Source organism: Myxocyprinus asiaticus, chromosome 19, assembly GCF_019703515.2.
Source record: "Myxocyprinus asiaticus isolate MX2 ecotype Aquarium Trade chromosome 19, UBuf_Myxa_2, whole genome shotgun sequence".
Lineage (NCBI taxonomy): Eukaryota > Metazoa > Chordata > Actinopteri > Cypriniformes > Catostomidae > Myxocyprinus > Myxocyprinus asiaticus.
In genome coordinates this window covers 40,416,796-40,434,893 of record NC_059362.1, presented here as the reverse complement: position 1 = coordinate 40,434,893, position 18,098 = coordinate 40,416,796, and the positions used below count along the sequence as shown (strand labels likewise).

General features: G+C 36.4%; 1 protein-coding gene across 1 annotated transcript; it reads left to right on the top strand.

Annotated features, from left to right (window-relative positions):
* Window positions 1-1,551: 1,551 nt before the first annotated feature.
* On the top strand, window positions 1,552-14,899 carry LOC127410365 (DNA-binding protein RFX6-like). The gene is made up of 19 exons (XM_051645583.1): window positions 1,552-2,136; window positions 2,303-2,456; window positions 2,575-2,698; window positions 2,926-2,987; window positions 3,109-3,186; window positions 3,450-3,477; window positions 3,693-3,800; window positions 3,885-3,962; window positions 4,042-4,155; window positions 4,333-4,382; window positions 5,422-5,581; window positions 5,660-5,798; window positions 5,902-6,011; window positions 6,453-6,570; window positions 7,745-7,867; window positions 7,961-8,167; window positions 9,495-10,013; window positions 11,081-11,290; window positions 12,627-14,899. The coding sequence occupies exons 1-19, from the start codon at window positions 1,941-1,943 to the stop codon at window positions 12,803-12,805; spliced, it is 2,757 nt and encodes a 918-aa protein (XP_051501543.1). The 5' UTR covers window positions 1,552-1,940; the 3' UTR covers window positions 12,806-14,899.
* The last annotated feature ends 3,199 nt before the right edge of the window (window positions 14,900-18,098 follow it).

The window sequence follows — 18,098 nt, the reverse complement described above, 5'->3', positions numbered from 1 at the left end:
GCCAAGCTTGACTTGTCAACTGAAATAAAACAGTGTCAAAATAAGTTCAGCTACATATGGTTAAATCTACAAAAGAGTGAAACTATACTGTAATCCTAATGGCTACTGAAGAGAGAGCCCCAGCTGGCAAGCTTTGTGTGTAAATAAATTTACCTTTGAGTTGGATTCGCTGTCTCCCACTTCCTCATTCCTTAAATCTATTACACTGGTGTTACACCTAATGTTGCTCACCAAGATGGGGCCTCAAGATGATCCGGAGGCCTACCTTGAGCTCTCTGAGCACACAGCCGAAGCTCTGAAATGGTCGCCGGAACAGTGAGCAGTCCATCTTCTGCCGCCGCTGACAAAGGAAGCCCAAATCGCGGCACAACAGCTTCCGGTCGCCAACCTCCTGGACTACTCAGTGCTGAAGAAGTCCATCTTGCAATGGGTCAGCAGCAGCCCAGAAGAACACCGCCAGTGTTTCCGCTCCTTAAAGCTGAGCGAGGTCCACCGCCCGTTTGCTTTCACCCAGCACCTCTGTGACGCCTCCGGTGGTGGGTGCTGGCCAAGGAGGACAGCGACGCTGAAGATGTCATCAACCTGGTGGTGCTGGAGCAGTTCGTCTCCTGGTTGCCAAAGGGGATGGCCGAGTGGGTCCAGTGCCACCGACTGGCGTCGCTGGACGAAGCGAACCAGCTGGCAGAAGACCATCTAACAGCGTATCTGGGGGCCAGCACGCCCCACGCCCTTCCCCCCTCTAATGTCTCCTCACACTTTGCTTGTAAGCATCAAGGAATAAATTCTGACTGGAAAACTTTTCATTTTTCTCTATTTGTTTGTAGATTAATTAAGAGTGGAAAGCGATTAAAAATACACAGGCAAAAAGGTGATTGAGAAGGAAAGGATGAAAAATATTTTTTTATTTGGCATGTTAGGCCAGCAGAGAAGGTTTTGCTACTAGTTACTAAACTACACTCTGTAGTGCTTCCAACCAGCATGTATTTAACTAACATTCACGTTCATTAGTTAGTACATAAAGAAATAAAAGAGATTTATTTGAGTTACATTGATGCATCTTATTTTGCTGAGTTTACCCAACTAGGTTCTTTCTACACAAAGTTGAGATTACAAACTGCAGTCATTTTAAAGCTAAAGTATGTCATTCCTGCGACACTAGCACCAGGGGGGAAAAAAGTCAAATGGGTTTGGAACAAAATGAGCGTGATTAACAGAATTTAAATTTTTGGATAAACCATCTACTTAGGTGAATACATACTGTAATATTTGAATGGTAGTGAATTATCTAGTTGTAAATTCTACATGGCTTTGACCAAAATGCTAAGAAAAAAACAAATGTGGTGTTTGAATAGATGTGACAAAGGCAAAATAAACATTCTAGAGATTGGCTTGATTCAGTCTACACCCAAGCAGCAAAACCAGCACAAGATTTCAAGGAGATGATATCCCACTTGGTTAATCATTAAATCCCATTGCTAGTCTTCTGTAAATAAGATAGATGTCCCTAAGGCGCTCACCTCTGTGACACATCATTTCAGAGACAGGAGAGCTTTAATTAAGGCTGGAAGGTGTTATCTTTCTCAATTTTTGGATTAATGTGAACATTTACAGGATTAATGTTATATTTGAGGTGTTTCCATAATGCTGCAGGTGAAGATTTGTTTCTAGTGAGGAAAGAGGGAAAACCAACACACATAGTTGTCAAATTGTTTAAATGTTTTTTGGAGATTCTCTGTTAAGCTTTGAACATGTTTATTATTCCAGGAATGGATATTTGTGTAACATTGCCAAATGTTAGAATGGACTGTGTCGATTTTTGAATGTTTCAACATGTTATTTTTTGAGGGACACTTTTTGTAATTTCACTAGGTGGTTTTAATTTTGCATTCCAGTTTTTTTTTTTTTCTTTTTTTTTTTTTTTTGTTAATGTCTCCTTGAACATGCCGATGAAAAGAAATATAGACAGTCCATTGAAAAATGACACGTTTCATCAACTACAACCATCACAGACAAAGAGAGCTTGCAAAAGCACAGATGACCTCCATGCGACAATTTTTATTGACCAAGAGGATCTCCGAAAAAACATGTTTTTTAAAACCAGACTTGATGAGGAGGAGGATTCTGGAATTAAATCAGGTGGGGACATCATTTTTGTTGTAAATTGTTTTCAAACTTGCTTTTGATTAAAACTACTACTAAACTGTGTTGCCAGTTTGTTTAGTAGCAATGATACATTATGAATAGTTTTGGCACTGGTTTTGTACAAGACATTTGTAAGCTATGTATGTTATTTATTTGGCAGAAGCTGAAGAGAGCAACGGAAGCATATCCTCTGAAGATGATTTGGATCACCTGGATTATTCAAAGACCTTCTCTCTCAAACCAAATGTGCTAAAGAAAAGCATCAGTCAGATCATCAAGGACAAAAGGAAACAGACGCAGCTTACTTTACAATGGTATTCGCTTACCATTATAAATAATGTACAAGAGTGTATTCAACAAATGATATTACACTAATTTGTATAGGACACTCTGCATACTACAGCAACTTAGTTTTTGATTTGCTTCCCTTAGGCTTGAGGACAATTACATTGTTTGTGAAGGCGTTTGCCTGCCGCGGTGTATCCTTTATGCTCATTATTTGGACTTTTGTCGGAAGGAGAAATTAGATCCTGCTTGTGCTGCCACTTTTGGAAAGGTAAGAGGAGTTCTAAAGCTTTTTATGTGCCAATTATTTGCCAGACAGTTGTGGTATTGAAGTATGATGATTCTAAGTGATTATAAAAATATTATAATATCCAACTTCTAATCTCACCAAGTATATACATTATCAGACATCGTTTCAAATGCATAAAAATAGCAATTGATTTTACTTTGAGATCAGCTGGACTATTGTGTAAGAACTTTGTTCTCTTGTTATTGTAGACAATACGTCAGAAATTTCCTCTACTTACAACACGAAGGCTTGGAACCAGAGGCCATTCAAAGTCAGAGAAAGACAAATTAACTTTATTTACTATCATCTTTTATTACTGTACAATGCATGACTAGTATGCTTGATCTGAACCACTCAGTTTTTGGTAACTTTGACTCATAAATATCTTCCAGGTATCATTATTATGGTATTGGAATTAAGGAGAGCAGTGCGTATTATCACTCTGTGTACTCAGGAAAAGGTTTGACACGGTATGCGCTGACCTTCATAATTTCATTTCTGCATCTGATCTCTCATTTCAGTGTTAAAATCCTTTAGAAGTCCTAGAATATTTCTAAAATATACATTATATACCATATATATTGCATGTAATACTTTTAAAACCCATGCTAAGACACACATTGTATTTTTTTAAAGTATATTTTTATGCTTTTGTTTTGGTTTAAACGGGTTTAAATGTTATATCATATTAACAATCTATCATATGTTTTTCTACCTTATGTGTTTTCTAAAGATTTTCTGGAAGCAAGCTAAAAAATGAGGTTGGCAATTTTAAGATTTTTCATATAAAGTTGTGTTGCAGTACTTCACTTGGAAACGTTTCATAGAAACTACTATTTTAATTATTTTGTGATGGAATACTCATGTATGCTTGCAAAGTAGAAAACGTTCTATTGCATTCCAAAAACATTGTCATATTATTATTCAAAATATATCCAAATAGTTCTGCAATATGCACGCTCTTTGTTGTTTACAGGGAGGATTCACCAGGAAATACTCCCTTAGTTCTAAAACTGGGACGCTTTTACCTGAATTCCCATGTGCGCAACATCTAGTGCTTCAGAAGTCTGTTTCAAAAGACAAGGTTTGTTAATTTCCATGAGACCTATTTCCAAAATACTGTATATATTTACATATCTCAAACTCTTCTATACTTTTAATTTGGTAGGTTGACACCTTGATTATGATGTACAAAACTCATTGTCAATGCATTCTGGACAATGCCATTAATGTCAACTTTGAGGAGGTACTATTTTAACAAATTTGTTGTCCTAAAATTTAAATTCTAGAATAATACACTTTAACTGTTCCCAACTGTGTTCCAGATCCAGAACTTTCTACTTCACTTCTGGCAGGGAATGCCTGAACATCTCCTTCCATTGTTGGAGAATCCAGTTATTGTGGACATCTTTTGTGTGTGTGACTCAATACTTTACAAAGTGAGTGTCAATGAACTGTGTGTGTATGTATGTATATATATATATATATATATATATATATATATATATATATATATATATATATATATATATATATATATATATATATATGTGTGTGAGTGAATTAGCATTCAGTTATATCGGGTTATCACAAACTGTCTTAATTGCTTTTCCCAGGTTCTGACTGACATTCTCATCCCTGCTACAATGCAGGATATGCCAGAGAGGTTTGTTTGTTGAACTGCTTGCATTATACTGTTAACCATTTTCATCAACAATGGACTACAGTAGAAATTAGAAAATACTTACAGGAATAGCTCACCCAAAACCATTCACCTTTATTTAGTTCCAAACCCATTTGACTTTCTTATTTATGCGGAACACAAATGGAAATATTTAAATGAATATCTCAGCCTGTATTTTCAATACAATGGCAGTGGATAGTGACCCACTTCAAAGATTCAAAATGGACCCAAATGTATCATAAAAATAGTAAATGTGATTTGTGCTTCATATTCCAAGTCTTTTGAAGTCATACGATGGTTTTGGTGAGAGAAAAAAAAAACAAAATGTAATTTATTTTTCAGTGAAAATCTTGACATCTGTTGTGCATTCATTAGTGCATGAAAGAAGCTCATTCATAGTGGCTGAAGTTTTCACATGAGAATTTGCATTGTTTAGTGCCAAAAACAGCCTAAGCAAAGTCTTTCTAGCAAGTCAATCTACTGGTGGCCATCTTTGGAACACTCACAGGAAGCTATTTCTAGTCATGACAGTGCAGCTCCTATCTACTTGAATGGGGAAGGACTGAAATCTCCAAAACGGTTGGTCAAGATTACGATCAAAGAACATATTTCAAATCAGCAGTAAAATCTGACAACACCGGTATCATAAATTGTGCTTCTTTATCTCAGATTACATTAAAAACTAAATTTTCCCGGCTTTTATAGCTAATGCGCATGCGCGTTCTCGAGTTGATTGACAGGTGATGTCTGTATTTAAAAGGTGATTGGCTCTTTTACATGTAAGGCGGGACTTCCTTTCTACATCCGTTGACCATTGGGTGTTCCAATTTCTCCAATTCATTTTAATAGAAGCGGCCCGTCTCTGCTAAATAGTCTCTGGCCCAAGTTGTTGCGTGAACACACGTGCCACAGAATTCTCATTTTTGGCTGAGCTATTGCTTTAAATAAAAATAGAAACACTGAATATTGTGCAAGTGTCAAATTCAAGTGTTTTTAAATGAGTTTAGGAAAATATCTCCAGTCTTTTGGCAGATATTCTGAGTTTTGCCAAGCACTGGGAACACTGGATGGTGTCTTCCTTGGAGAATCTCCCAGACATACTCTCAGACAAGAAATTGCCCATAGCTCGACGATTTGTGTCTTCCTTAAAGAGACAGACCTCATTCTTACATCTTGCACAGGTAGAACTGTTTTGATTATTCTTGCTTTTGTTTTCTATTTTAAACTGATGTGTTCTTAATGGTTTCATGTTGTTGTAGATTGCAAGACCTGCACTTTTTGACCAGAAAGTGGTGACCTCTATGGTAAATGATATTGATAAGGTGGATTTGAACAGTATTGGTTCTCAAGCGCTCCTTTCAATCACAAATGACCAAGATTCAGACTTCTACTCTGAATGTGAGTTATTAATAGCTTAGTCATCTTTTGTACTTGTTTTGTAACTTTTGTACATTCTGATAATAAAACCTGCCTCAAAATATCTTCGTTTTTCTTCTGCTAGATGAATCAATTTCAGTGTTTCAAGAGCTGAAAGACCTCCTGAGGAAAAATGCCACAGTAGAGTCTTTTATTGAATGGCTGGACTCTGTTGTGGAGCAGAAAGTCATTAAGGTTTGTTGCAGTGCAAGAGCTTTATCTGAAGACCCTGCTGAAATTTCCGTCCTGGTTTATGTTGGTGCTAATATCTTTGCTATTCAATAGCAAAACCATGATGGTTGACCAAGAAAATTGTGCTGATTCAGAAGCCTGATGGCAACACCAGCACACCAGCATCCCATGCTGGGGCCACTTTCCTAAAAGTAACATACTGTATGCTGGTGACCCCTGCTGAAAAAAACAGCTTATACCACCATAAGTTGGTCTTCTGGTCTTAGCTAGTTTAAGCTGGTCTCCCAACCTGACAAGCTTAAAATTGCCCAAAATCCCTCTAAAACCAAAATGAGATCAGCTAAGACCAACAAACCATCTATGCTGAACTTGTCAGCAGAGAACCCAAAACATTTAATGTAGCAATGAGTGTTACAATTAATTTGCGTATTATCTTTATTCCAGCCCAGCAAGCAAAATGGTCGGCCGGTTAAAAAGCGAGCTCAGGATTTCCTTCTTAAATGGAGTTTCTTTGGAGCCCGAGTGATGCACAATCTCACCCTAAACAATGCTACCAGCTTTGGTAAGCCTTTATCATGCCTGCCTACACAACACTCTAGTCTTTCTGTCACTTTCAAATTCTCTTGACAGTCACATTTAGCATTTTTGCGTGTGTGCAATTTTGCATTGTTTTTTTGCTTTTTGCAATATATGTACATTTTAATGAAATATCTATGTTTATTTGTGGAGTAACTTCATGGACCCTTTATTGAAAACTTTTTCATGCTTTCCAAATTCTCTAGATACGATTAGATATCATGCTTTTTCCCTTTTCAAAAAATCAGATCTGTACTATTTGCTTGGCACTGTTTAACCAGAGAGCCGCTGCTATAAAATGTATTCACCCAGCCTGTACAAACAAACCTTTATCTTGCGTTGCGTGTGCCCTGATTAGAGAGTGACCTTTCCCAGTGCTCCTAACATCTGATGACCCTACAGGTGTTCACAAAGCCAAACAGTATCACCTGCAAGGCTAACCATTTGACCTCAACATTAAAAAGTAAAGGTGAAACGCGTGGGAAGGATTTGAGGCTATTTTTGGAATCGGATACTAGCTTACTACTTATTAAAAAGGGTGCAGTGGAAACTGTACTTATAATCATTACTGTTAATTTAATATTTTTTATTATACTATTTTTTTTTAATAGAAGGTATTATTCTACTATAAACGTTTCATTGATGTCACATGACCTCACCAAGATGCATGCAAGTGGTGTCCTTTTATCATCTTGGAAATGAATAGTTATATTACATTTTTAATTACATTTTACATCAAAATAGAGATGTTAAGAATTGCAGCTGTGTTTTCCAGGCCTGGAAAATTAATGGGAATTTCTATAATAAATATACTTTTTTCTAGTTATGATCTGCTCTAAAATATTTCATTGCATATGTGTACAGTATTGCTCTTGGGTGGAGTTTGTGTAGAGTAAAACTTACCCACAAGCCAAAGTGATGTTCGATTTGTAAGTGAATCATTATATTGAATCTGTTAAACTGGTTAACAAATCAGTCTAGATGATTCATTAGCAAGTCAGTCTGAATCTAAATCTTTTTATAGATCCTAATCCAGTTATAACAAAAAACTAGAAAGGTCATGTACTGTAGTAGGATAACTTGTTATTTAATTTTTTTTTTTTTAATGATCTTTGCAACATGTATTAAAACAAATAAACCTGGTTTAATGTTACTTGTAGGCTCGTTCCACCTCATTCGGATGCTACTGGATGAATATATACTGCTAGCAATTGAAACACAATTCAACAATGACAAAGAGCAGGACCTTCAGAACCTGCTGGAGAAATATATGAGGAATGCAGGTACCTTATCATTTCCCAATTTATCTCATAAGTATGTTATTTAATACATAACATTTTTTAACCCAGTTAACTGTGATGTTTAAATTTTGACAGATGCAATTAAAGCTGCATTAACAGCCTCCCCGAGTTCCTGTTTTTTGGCCAGTCGGAATAAATCTGGTGTGGCACAGAGTGATTCAACTGTCAAGGATGAGAACCACCCAGAACATGATTTCCTGTTACTGACAGCTGCACAACAAGAACTCGAAACCAATACTGTTATGTACCATGGTACCGATCCGGACAGCTTCATTGTAACTGGTATTTTCAAACAGCAGTTTACATGAATTATGGACATCTAGTTTTGTACTTCCGCAACTTTGACGTCACAAAGTTGCACACATAGAAAACATGACAATAAAGCATGGCTGTCCTCATTTACACTTCAACGACGCCTGTTGGGTGATCAGAAATCCAGCCAGCCCATTTATTGTGAAGTATTAAGGAGAAAGCCATACATTTGCAATTATACCTAACAATAAAAGGGTAAAATTTGAAAAACTTGCGCATTTCTACATCTAGCACCTACCGCTCTGCATATCTTTGTGAAGCACCCTGACAATTTTGAGTGAGGCCCATTTCAGAGTGGATTGTTTTGTGAATCTGTTACAATGAAATGCAGGCTTTGCGAAGAGGCTGTTATTGATGGATGGTGTAGTTAAAGGAATAGTTCACCCAAAAATGAAAATTCTCTCATCATTTACTCACTCTCATGCCTTCCCAGATGTGTATGACTTTCTTTCTTCTGGAGAACACAAACGAAGATTTTTAGAAGAATATCTCAGCTCTGTAGGTCATACAATGCAAGTGAATGGCGGCCAGAACTTTGAAGCTCCAAAAAGCACATAAACCTAGCATAACAGTAATTCTTCTCCAGTGGACTCCAGTGGTTTAATATATGTCTTCTGAAGTGATGCAATCGCTTTGGATGAGAAACAGATAAATATTTAAATCCTTTTTTACTATAAATCTCCACTTTCACAAGTGAAAAAAAAAATGACTTAATTATTGATCTGTTCTCACCCACACTTATTATATAGCTTCTGAAGATATGGATTTAACTACTGGAGTTGTATGGATTACTTTTATGCTGCCTTTATGTGTTTTTTTTTTTTTTTAAGCTTCAAAGGTAAGGTCACCATTCACTTGCATTGTATGGACCTACAGAGCTGAAATACTCTTCTAAAAATCTTTGTTTGTGTTTAGCAGAAGAAAGAAAGTCATACACATCTGGGATTGCATGAGGGTGAGTAAATGATGAGAGAATTTTCATTTTTGGGTGAACTATCCCTTTAAAAACTATATTAGACATGACTGCAATCCCACAAACTGGTTTATGAGCACCAGAACTAAAAAAATAAATAAATAAAATACACCGTTTTACAAAAAGACTCAGAAGGAGCATGGAAAATAGTCTTGGAAAAAAATTTTTGGCACAAAAACCTTTACTAACATAATAAGTGGACCTCAGGAGGTAAACAATTTATAATATGAACTCTTTAAATACAGTAAAAAGGGAAAAACAAGATCTGTTAAAATGATTATGCTTAGTCATAAATATGGCTCATGACATCATCATATTTTCCAGGACAAATGGATTACGCGCAGAACAGCGCACCCCTGATGACCCCTCCGATCTCTCCGGCTATGATCAACCGTAGCAGTGTGATCAACCAGGGCCCGATGGCTGTGAGGCCCCAGAGCAGCTGCCCCATCCAGCCCCAAGTGCCCTGCCAGGCCTTCCCTGATACCATGTACCAGAACCTGCCCAATTTCAGTTCTGGCTCCTACCCCAACCCCTCTTATTACCAGCCCATGTTCAGACCACAGACACACACTCCAACATCAGCCTATCAAGCTCGTGCTGAAAGCGGACGTTACACGTCCTTCTCTGGGCACCAGCTGGCCAAAGACTGCTTCAGTAGCAACTGTACGGTGTCTCCCTATAGTTCCAGGGTTTCATCAACTGGATACACATCCACAGGTGACCCTGTGATGGACATTGAGGGTGTACAGATACTGGATCCTGCAGGGTACAGCTTTGGAGGAAGTGCCGCCAATGGAGAAGGGTGTTCTGGTCCAGTTTGCTCCAGTACAGGACACAGTGGTGAGAAAATCTGGTATTATTGGCCAATTAATGCCGAAGTGTGTAATTTCTGTGCCACCAGCGTCACCAAATAGAATTACAAAGATAGTAATCACACAAATTGTAAATCCTGTCCTTTTCCCGATCACATACCACCCTCTTCTACATATCGTTTCCTATTGTCTGTAATCTGTACTAGCAGAAAAAAGTGGCAAAAAGTAGGATTATGCCTGGTAAACCATGGCCTTGGAGTAAGCAAATGTGTTCTGCATGTTAAGCTTTGGTAAAGTTGAAGTATGTCATTTCTGTGACACTATTGCCACCGAAAGTAATTGCAAATATAAACCTTTTCAAAACAGCTTTCCGAATATGCCCCTCGTCTTCTGTTGTTCAAACAGTCAGACAGTCCCGCCCCCAGACTCACGCCATTGGTTGAGTAACGTTGTTGGGGCGGGTCTAAGCGGGACCCTCAAAACGAACACAAACATTTTTATCTGCGACATAGACACAATGTTTACAGTTGTCGAGAAAATTAACATATGAATGGCTTCCTTATGGTTGTATCTGCATATTAAGCTGGGATATAAAAAAGTATTTGTGATGAGGAGGAGGGCGGGGCCGGGCCGTGACTACGCACGCCCAGCCCCCAATTTGGCTAATCAGCCGAGGAGAGGGATAAATGTATCCGGATGCGGCAGTTCAGGAGAGAGAGAGAGAGCCACATGCAGCTGCCGTGTGTACTTGTGTTCTGTGTGTCTTTTTGTTTAAGTTCTTATTAAATATTATTTTGACGGTTCAGCCGGTTCCCGCATCCTCCTTTCCCATGTCAACCTTGTTACAGTATTTTAACACCGAAAAAATGTACATACTTCAGCTTTAAGTTTGGAGCGTAAATTTAGAATACGTATTATTTACCCTGTATTTCCCACTTGAATTTATCTGTAAGATGTATTTGAAAAACATAAATAATGTCCTTTGTGAGCAAGAAACAGTATATCATGTACAGTATGCATGCTGTTTAGAAAGATAATGAGCAAGTATGCAGATTTTCTTTTTGAAAGAGTAATGTTCCTTTCTCCCCCACCCAGGATATTACAGTAGCAGTGGTTATGTGGATGCTCAGAGAATGGGAACATTGATTGATCAGCATGTGTCAGTTATCAGCAGTGTGAGCAGCATTCGTTCTGTTTCAGCATACACTGAAGTGCACGACCCTCTCAACATCCTGGATGATGCAAGCAGGAAGAAAGCCAGACCCTACTACACTGAACTGTCATCACTGGGCACACACACTGCAGGTTAAAAAAAAATCTGATACATACAGTGGTGTTCAAACATCTGAGTTTACATTGAAAATATATGATTCAAAACTGAATTGAAACCTGGAGATAAACAGGAAAAAAACAAAGAGGTCAGATGTCCAGGCTTCTGAGATGCTCTTTGGAATATTTCCAAATCATTCTGGATAACATGGATCATTAGGTTTTACACAAACTGGTGAAGTCCATGCCACCTTGAGTACATGCTGTCATTAACAGTGCATTCAGTAACTTTTTTTGTTTATGTCGTCCTGGTCTTACACTGACACCTAGAAGCCTGGATGAAGCATCATTCAAATGCAATTGTTTTCAATTATTGATACCACTGTTGAAATTCATTATTCACAGTCAGCCATGTTTGATTTAATCCATGAGTAAAAAGTGTCCAGTAACAAGGCTGTTACTGAGATTAAAGGAGTATTCGGGGTCAATACAAGTTAAGCTTAATCAACAGCATTTGTGGCATAATATTGATTACTACAAAAAATTATTTTGACTTGCCTTTCCTTTTCTTTAAAAAAAAAAAAAAAAAAAAGTTTGGGTTACAGTGAAGTTCTTACAATGGACGTGAATGGGGCCAATCCATAAACGTTAAAATACTCATTATTTTAAATCTATAGCCACAAGACATAAACAATATGTGTGTTAACATGATTTTAGTGTGATAAAATCGCTTGCTAACCTTTTCTGTGTAATGTTATATCCAATTTTACTACTACATTGCCATGACGATGTAATGTCAACAAACTCTAAAATGACTTTAAAAATGACAATTTAAACAACTTTACAGCTGAAATGAGTTTTAACGGAATAATTAATCTAAGTGATTTTATAAAATTATAAGCACCACATTTCTGCCTTTAAACCATCCGAAAATTGGCCCCATTCACTTCCATTGTAAGTTGCTTCAATTTTTGCTTTATTTAAAGAAGAGGAAGGATGAGTCGAAATAATTTTGTTGTGGTAATCAACATTATGCCACAAATGCTGTCAATTGAGCTTAACTTGTATTGAACCCTGGATATTCCTTTAAGCCAGTAGTATTCAGCTGGTCATGTGGTTCTAACATGAATCCCCCCTCATGTGTGGACCCACTCCCTGTAGAATAAAACAGCATTTATAAGGTTATTGATATGACTGGAGTCTTCATCTTATGTGAGTGCTCATGATTTAATACATATTATGCAAAATTTCAATTAATTTCTTTGAGTAAAACTTTTTTAATGGGGAAAAAATTACTGTGTTCACCTTTAAGCTACATTTTAAGGGCTATTTTTTGCTGTATTTATATCATGTTTTTCGTATTATGCAACAGGATCCAGCATAGCCCATTCCTGCTCTGTGCCTGCATCCTGCATGTATGGAACTGCTGCTCCGTATCACTCCCAAAACGCACTGCTTCCTCACCAGGCGTCCACTGAGATGCGAGAAATGGTGTCCTCCCTGCCACCTATCAACACTGTGTTTATGGGGTCAACTGGTGGGCCACCCTGACTGTTACTAAAATGTGCCTTATATTTCGTTCAATTTCTCTGCTATAGCAGATGAAACGTGTTTTAGCTCATATGTGTATCTTTAAACGGTAAATATTTAACTGCCAAATATATTGCTGACTGGTATTGTATACTGTATATTGTATGACTTCAATTGGTTTAAATGTTTGGCATATGTTTAAAGTGCTGAACCCTAAGACTGTGATTTATAATAGTCCAATAATAAATTATTATTATTATTATTTTTTTTTTAAGGGTTTATATTATAATGTAATTTATCATTCTTGTTCTCAGTTTAGCATTCTTGTTCATTCTCTAAAATATTTAAAAATATATATCTTTTCGTACATTGCATTTTGGAGGTCAGAGTGTTTTTTAAAAATTATTATTATTATTTAATGAACTAAAAAAAAAAATCTACACTGTAAACATCTATTTATTTATTTCTTTTTTAAAATATTCACATAATTAAATGGACCCTGTCTTCTGCCTTTATTTCCTTGAAAATGCATTAATTCACAAAGCATGTTTGTAATATCGTAATTAAAAAGAATCAAATAATAAAAGTGGCAGAAGGACAGAAAACAGAATAAATAGAGCCGAATTTGAGGGTGGGACATTTTCAAACCAAATGTATCATGAGTAAAAGGAATCTTCAGTTAAGCTCAAACATTTGTGTCATAATGTTGATTACAACAAAAAATTATTTAGACTTGTCCCTTGAAGTCGAATCGAAGTTGAGGCACTTACAATGGAAGCGAATGGGGCCAATTTCTGGAGGGTTTAAAGGTGGAAATGTGAAGCTTATAATTTTACAAAAGCACTTACGTTAATTCTTCTGTTAAAACTCATGTATTATTTGAGCTATGAAGCTGTTTATATTATCATTTTTAAAGTCATTTTAGGGTTTGTTGACATTACATCGTCATGGCAATAAAATTGTAAAATTGGCTATAACTTTACACAGAAAAGGTTAGTAAGTGATTTTATCACACATATATTGTTTACATCTTGTTGTTATAATTGTGAAACAATAAGTAGTTTAACATTTACAGATTGGCCCCCATTCACTTCCATTGTAAGTGCCTCACCGGAACCCAGATTTTCATTTTTTTAAAGAAAAGGAGGGACAAGTTGAAATTAATTTTTTGTGGTGATCAACATTATACCACAAATGCTATCAACTGAGCTTAACTTGTATTGAGCCTGGAATATTCCTTTAACTTGATCTTATCTTACTAGTCAGTGCTTGATAAACTGAATATATGACTCTATAATTGAAATACACAGTTCTTCATAGCCCTGCTGGAGGTTATGGAAACAAAATTGGTGAAGTTGCAGATAAAAGTTGGGTGTTATCTACATGAGATTAGTTTATTTCTCCATTGTTCACAGGGTTAGGATACAGGCTGATAAAGGTGTTGACTTAAAGCAGGACCTGTAGAGGTGTGCACACCACAAGCTGTTCATTGTTATGGTTTATTCATCCCAGTGTTCTTTAAATTCAGCTTTGTTAGTCTTTGAGCAGAGGGGAGCTAATAAATCCATAATCAGTAACATTACATTAACAGCCGTCTTTCTGTGCAGAAATGATATCATTGCAAAGCCTCACAAGATATTGTATGTTTGTATTTAAACTCACCTCGTTAAATAAGGATTTGAGCATTTGTCTTTGCTGTGTAAAGTCCTGATAATTAATGATAAAATTGGCCACATTGTGCAGGCCTTTATCTACTCAAGGAGAAAATCCATTTCAGCCCTTGGACTGGAACAGATGGCTTGAAATATAATGATTACAAAATCCTGACGTTAAAATAGTTTAATTACAAAGTCAATAATGCCTCCATCTTGCCAGGGCTTCAATGTAAAAACAACAGAAGGCAGAGTGCTAAATTTGGGAGAATGTTTAACCAGAACTTTGCATTAGGAAGGGAGACTCCATATGTACCACAGCCAGTACAAAGATCAACAGATCCAGGGAAATTATGACCGGTGAGAGATGGACAGAGATGGTTTTAGTGCAATAATGTGTGCTTACCCGAGTCCTGACACAAGCATATTTACCACTCATGCTTTTACAATTAATGGCACTCTTCTTAAAACATCTTTAAAATCTCAGCTGTTTCTTGTGTTATGTTCAGACCTCTTCCTTGTTCATTGTAAAAACAAATGGAAAGGCATATTTTGTGCAAACTCATTAAATCCTGCTTTCCCGCTAGATTTAAAAAGCATACACAAAACAAAAGTGGTACAATCATGTTATCTGGTATCCTATATAAATACCATTGTACACGAATATGTTTGAAAATATGTTATACTGTAAATCAGGGTAAACTTTCAAATAGTTACTTTAGAAGGCTTTGATTTAGGATAACAGATTTTGAGCTGTTTGTTTTATAAAAACTTTTTTGTATCACACAGATATCATCAATAACAAGCAGCAAACTACTACACAGATTGTATTCACACAGGATAAATTGAAAAAAAATGTAACAACTCTGCATTTTGTGTTTCCTCAACACTTGAGATTTCATGGTTGGGAGGAAAATGCTGTGTAGCATATGTAGCAACACATCCATGAGGGAACTTTATCAGTGTGAGCAGTTTACAGAGGAGGCTTTTGTCTAGATTTGACCAACAGGGTTTTTGTTAATATAGGTTTTTGGAGCACCATCTAAGTGCCAATAGCCAAGTGAATGCCTAAAAGAGACTTACATTTACATCTATTCAGTGTATCCAAAGCGACTTACAAAGCTACTATCTATCTATCTATCTATCTATCTATCTATAATATATATATATATATAGGAAACAACATATTTGGGGCTCAACATTTTCACACACACACACACACACACACACACACACACACACACACACACACACACACACACACACACACACACACACACACACACACACAAGCATTAAAACCCCTGATCTAGGCAGTGATATGTATCCATGAAATGTTAATTTGATTTCAGTTGCATTTATTTTGGCAAACAGGGAGAAGGAAGTGCTAAACCTACTTTGCCCCTACTTTGCCCCTACTTTTTATATATTTAATAACATTACTCTTTTCATGATGCCATATGCATGATTAGGCATCTTGCATGACTACAGTGTTCAATATTGGATTTTATCAGTCCACAAAGTGGCAGTGTAGTGCAGGAAATGTGAAAGTCCACTCTGCCTTTCAATGTTTACATGTACTTCTTGCAATTATATGCATTATAATTACTTGATGATGATGAATTATAAATGCATTATAATCACTTTAGATTATTGAAAAATATTTTGGAGAAATTTTTAATGAAAAATATTTTAATGTTAATGATCGACTTTCAATGAACTGCTTTATGATCATTTGTCACTTTGGATAAATGTGCCTGCTGAAAAAAATATAAATGTAGTGAAAAGCATATAGAGCTTTTATTTTTAAGAAAGCACAAAAAAAAAAAAAAAAAAAAAAAGAAATCATCCTAAAAGTTACTGAAGAAGTAAGGAATTTGAAGACATGAAGACTACAATCTTTCTCACCAACATTAACAATTCACTTAAATTGGGAAGAAAATGCATTTATTTAAAAACTAAAACAAAAATATTATCTTAAGTTACTGTTACTTAAAGTATACTGTATATTATATATATAGTATATATAATGATTTCTAATATGCATTGATGGTATTTTATAAATATAATGATTATATTTTAACAACTTCATAAAGACCCATCTGTACGAACACTTTTTAGAATAAAATGCCTCACTCTGTGTGAAATCTTTTACATCATTGTTCTGATATCCAAGTGATGATTATATTAATTATCTCAGTATTCCTTTGGGTCTTCACAGTTGCTGTCACAGCTCCGCAGAGCCACAGGCTGTCTATCAGTTCATAGGTTTTGACTAACAAGAAGCCCAAGAATTCCACAACTGCATGTATCCTAACCTGGAGTGAGCAGCAGGCGGGTGTAACAGTATTTGGAGAGCATTGTAGGCATTTCTCTCATTGGTGATAAATATCTGAGGGAATCTCTCATGGGTTCCCTGGCACAGAAGATCGGACTTCCTGCAGCAAATCACCAAGGTGAGTGCGCACTTCTCTACAACAAGTGCAGAAATATTTATGGTTATGGTTAGCTGTGGAAGAAGTGTCAAAGTGAGGAATTGTGATCCAATTGAGGGAAACATTTTTTGCAAAAATGTACAGAGTTAAGTAAAATTACAGTAACTTGCATGGGAAAAGAACAAAGGGTGTTATTCTTTTTAGATAGATACAAAATAATATAATTATTATATAGACTGATAGAATCTGTGTGACAAATGACACACTCTGCACTCTGCCATCTAGTTTTTAAAGTGTAGTATCTTCTCATATGGAACACTAAAGGCTGTGGCATACTCATGGCGAAGTGCTTTTTCGTTCTTCGCTCAATGCCAAAAAGAGTTCGAAACATCTGCACAACAACATACTGTTTGCAAACATTCAGACACAGCTGAGGCCAAGCCGCTGGGGGAGGCGTTTAGAGGAGCATTTAAATATGAAGATGAACAAGACTACATGTAAAACCTTGACTAATGTGAAATAAATGCGCCATCAGTGACTACATGCTATGAGTAAAATTCACATGAGATCAGTAAAAGAAGCTGTTTTAACCACTTGATGATGATATAAAGTAATATATATGCAGTAGATAATGTGTAATTTGTCATATTTACATTCTACGGCACTAATGTGCTAACAAGCTATACGCAGCCATAATATGCACCGAGTACTCTCTGATATTGTAATTCATGACACTGATACTACTGCAAAGACTGGTGTAGAGTACAGCCAAAAGAATGATAAGAGAGGCACTTTGGGCAGATGTGTGAATGGCTTTCGGTTGCAGATGACACATGTATGAAGCAGCATTTTAAAGGTGCACTCAGTAAATTTTGTCTTTGTGTCATCTTGGACTTACACTGACATCTAGCGGCTTGGATGCAGCATCATTTAAAATCAATAGTTTTCAGTTTCAGATGCCATTTTAGAAATTTAGAATTCACAGTCAGCCATGATTACTTTAATCAGTGAGTGAAAGTGTCAAATAACAGGATGGTTACTGAGATTAAGCGAGTAGTATTTGGCTGGTCATGTGATTCTAACATGGCAGTCCCCATGTGTGGACCCTCTCCATGTAGATTAAAGTTAATGATATGACTGGAGTTTTCATTTCAATGTGAGTGGTCATGATTTCCTACATACTGTATATTGCAAAACTACAGTTCATGTCTTTAAGGAGTTAAACCT

Excerpts from the sequence above, each read along its gene's own strand:
- LOC127410365 (XM_051645583.1), top strand. The coding sequence starts at position 1,941 with ATGCCGATGAAAAGAAATATAGACAGTCCATTGAAAAATGACACGTTT. Across the intron at positions 3,963-4,041 it reads TTAATGTCAACTTTGAGGAG|ATCCAGAACTTTCTACTTCA; the intron begins GTACTATTTTAA and ends ACTGTGTTCCAG. Across the intron at positions 4,156-4,332 it reads GTGACTCAATACTTTACAAA|GTTCTGACTGACATTCTCAT; the intron begins GTGAGTGTCAAT and ends TGCTTTTCCCAG.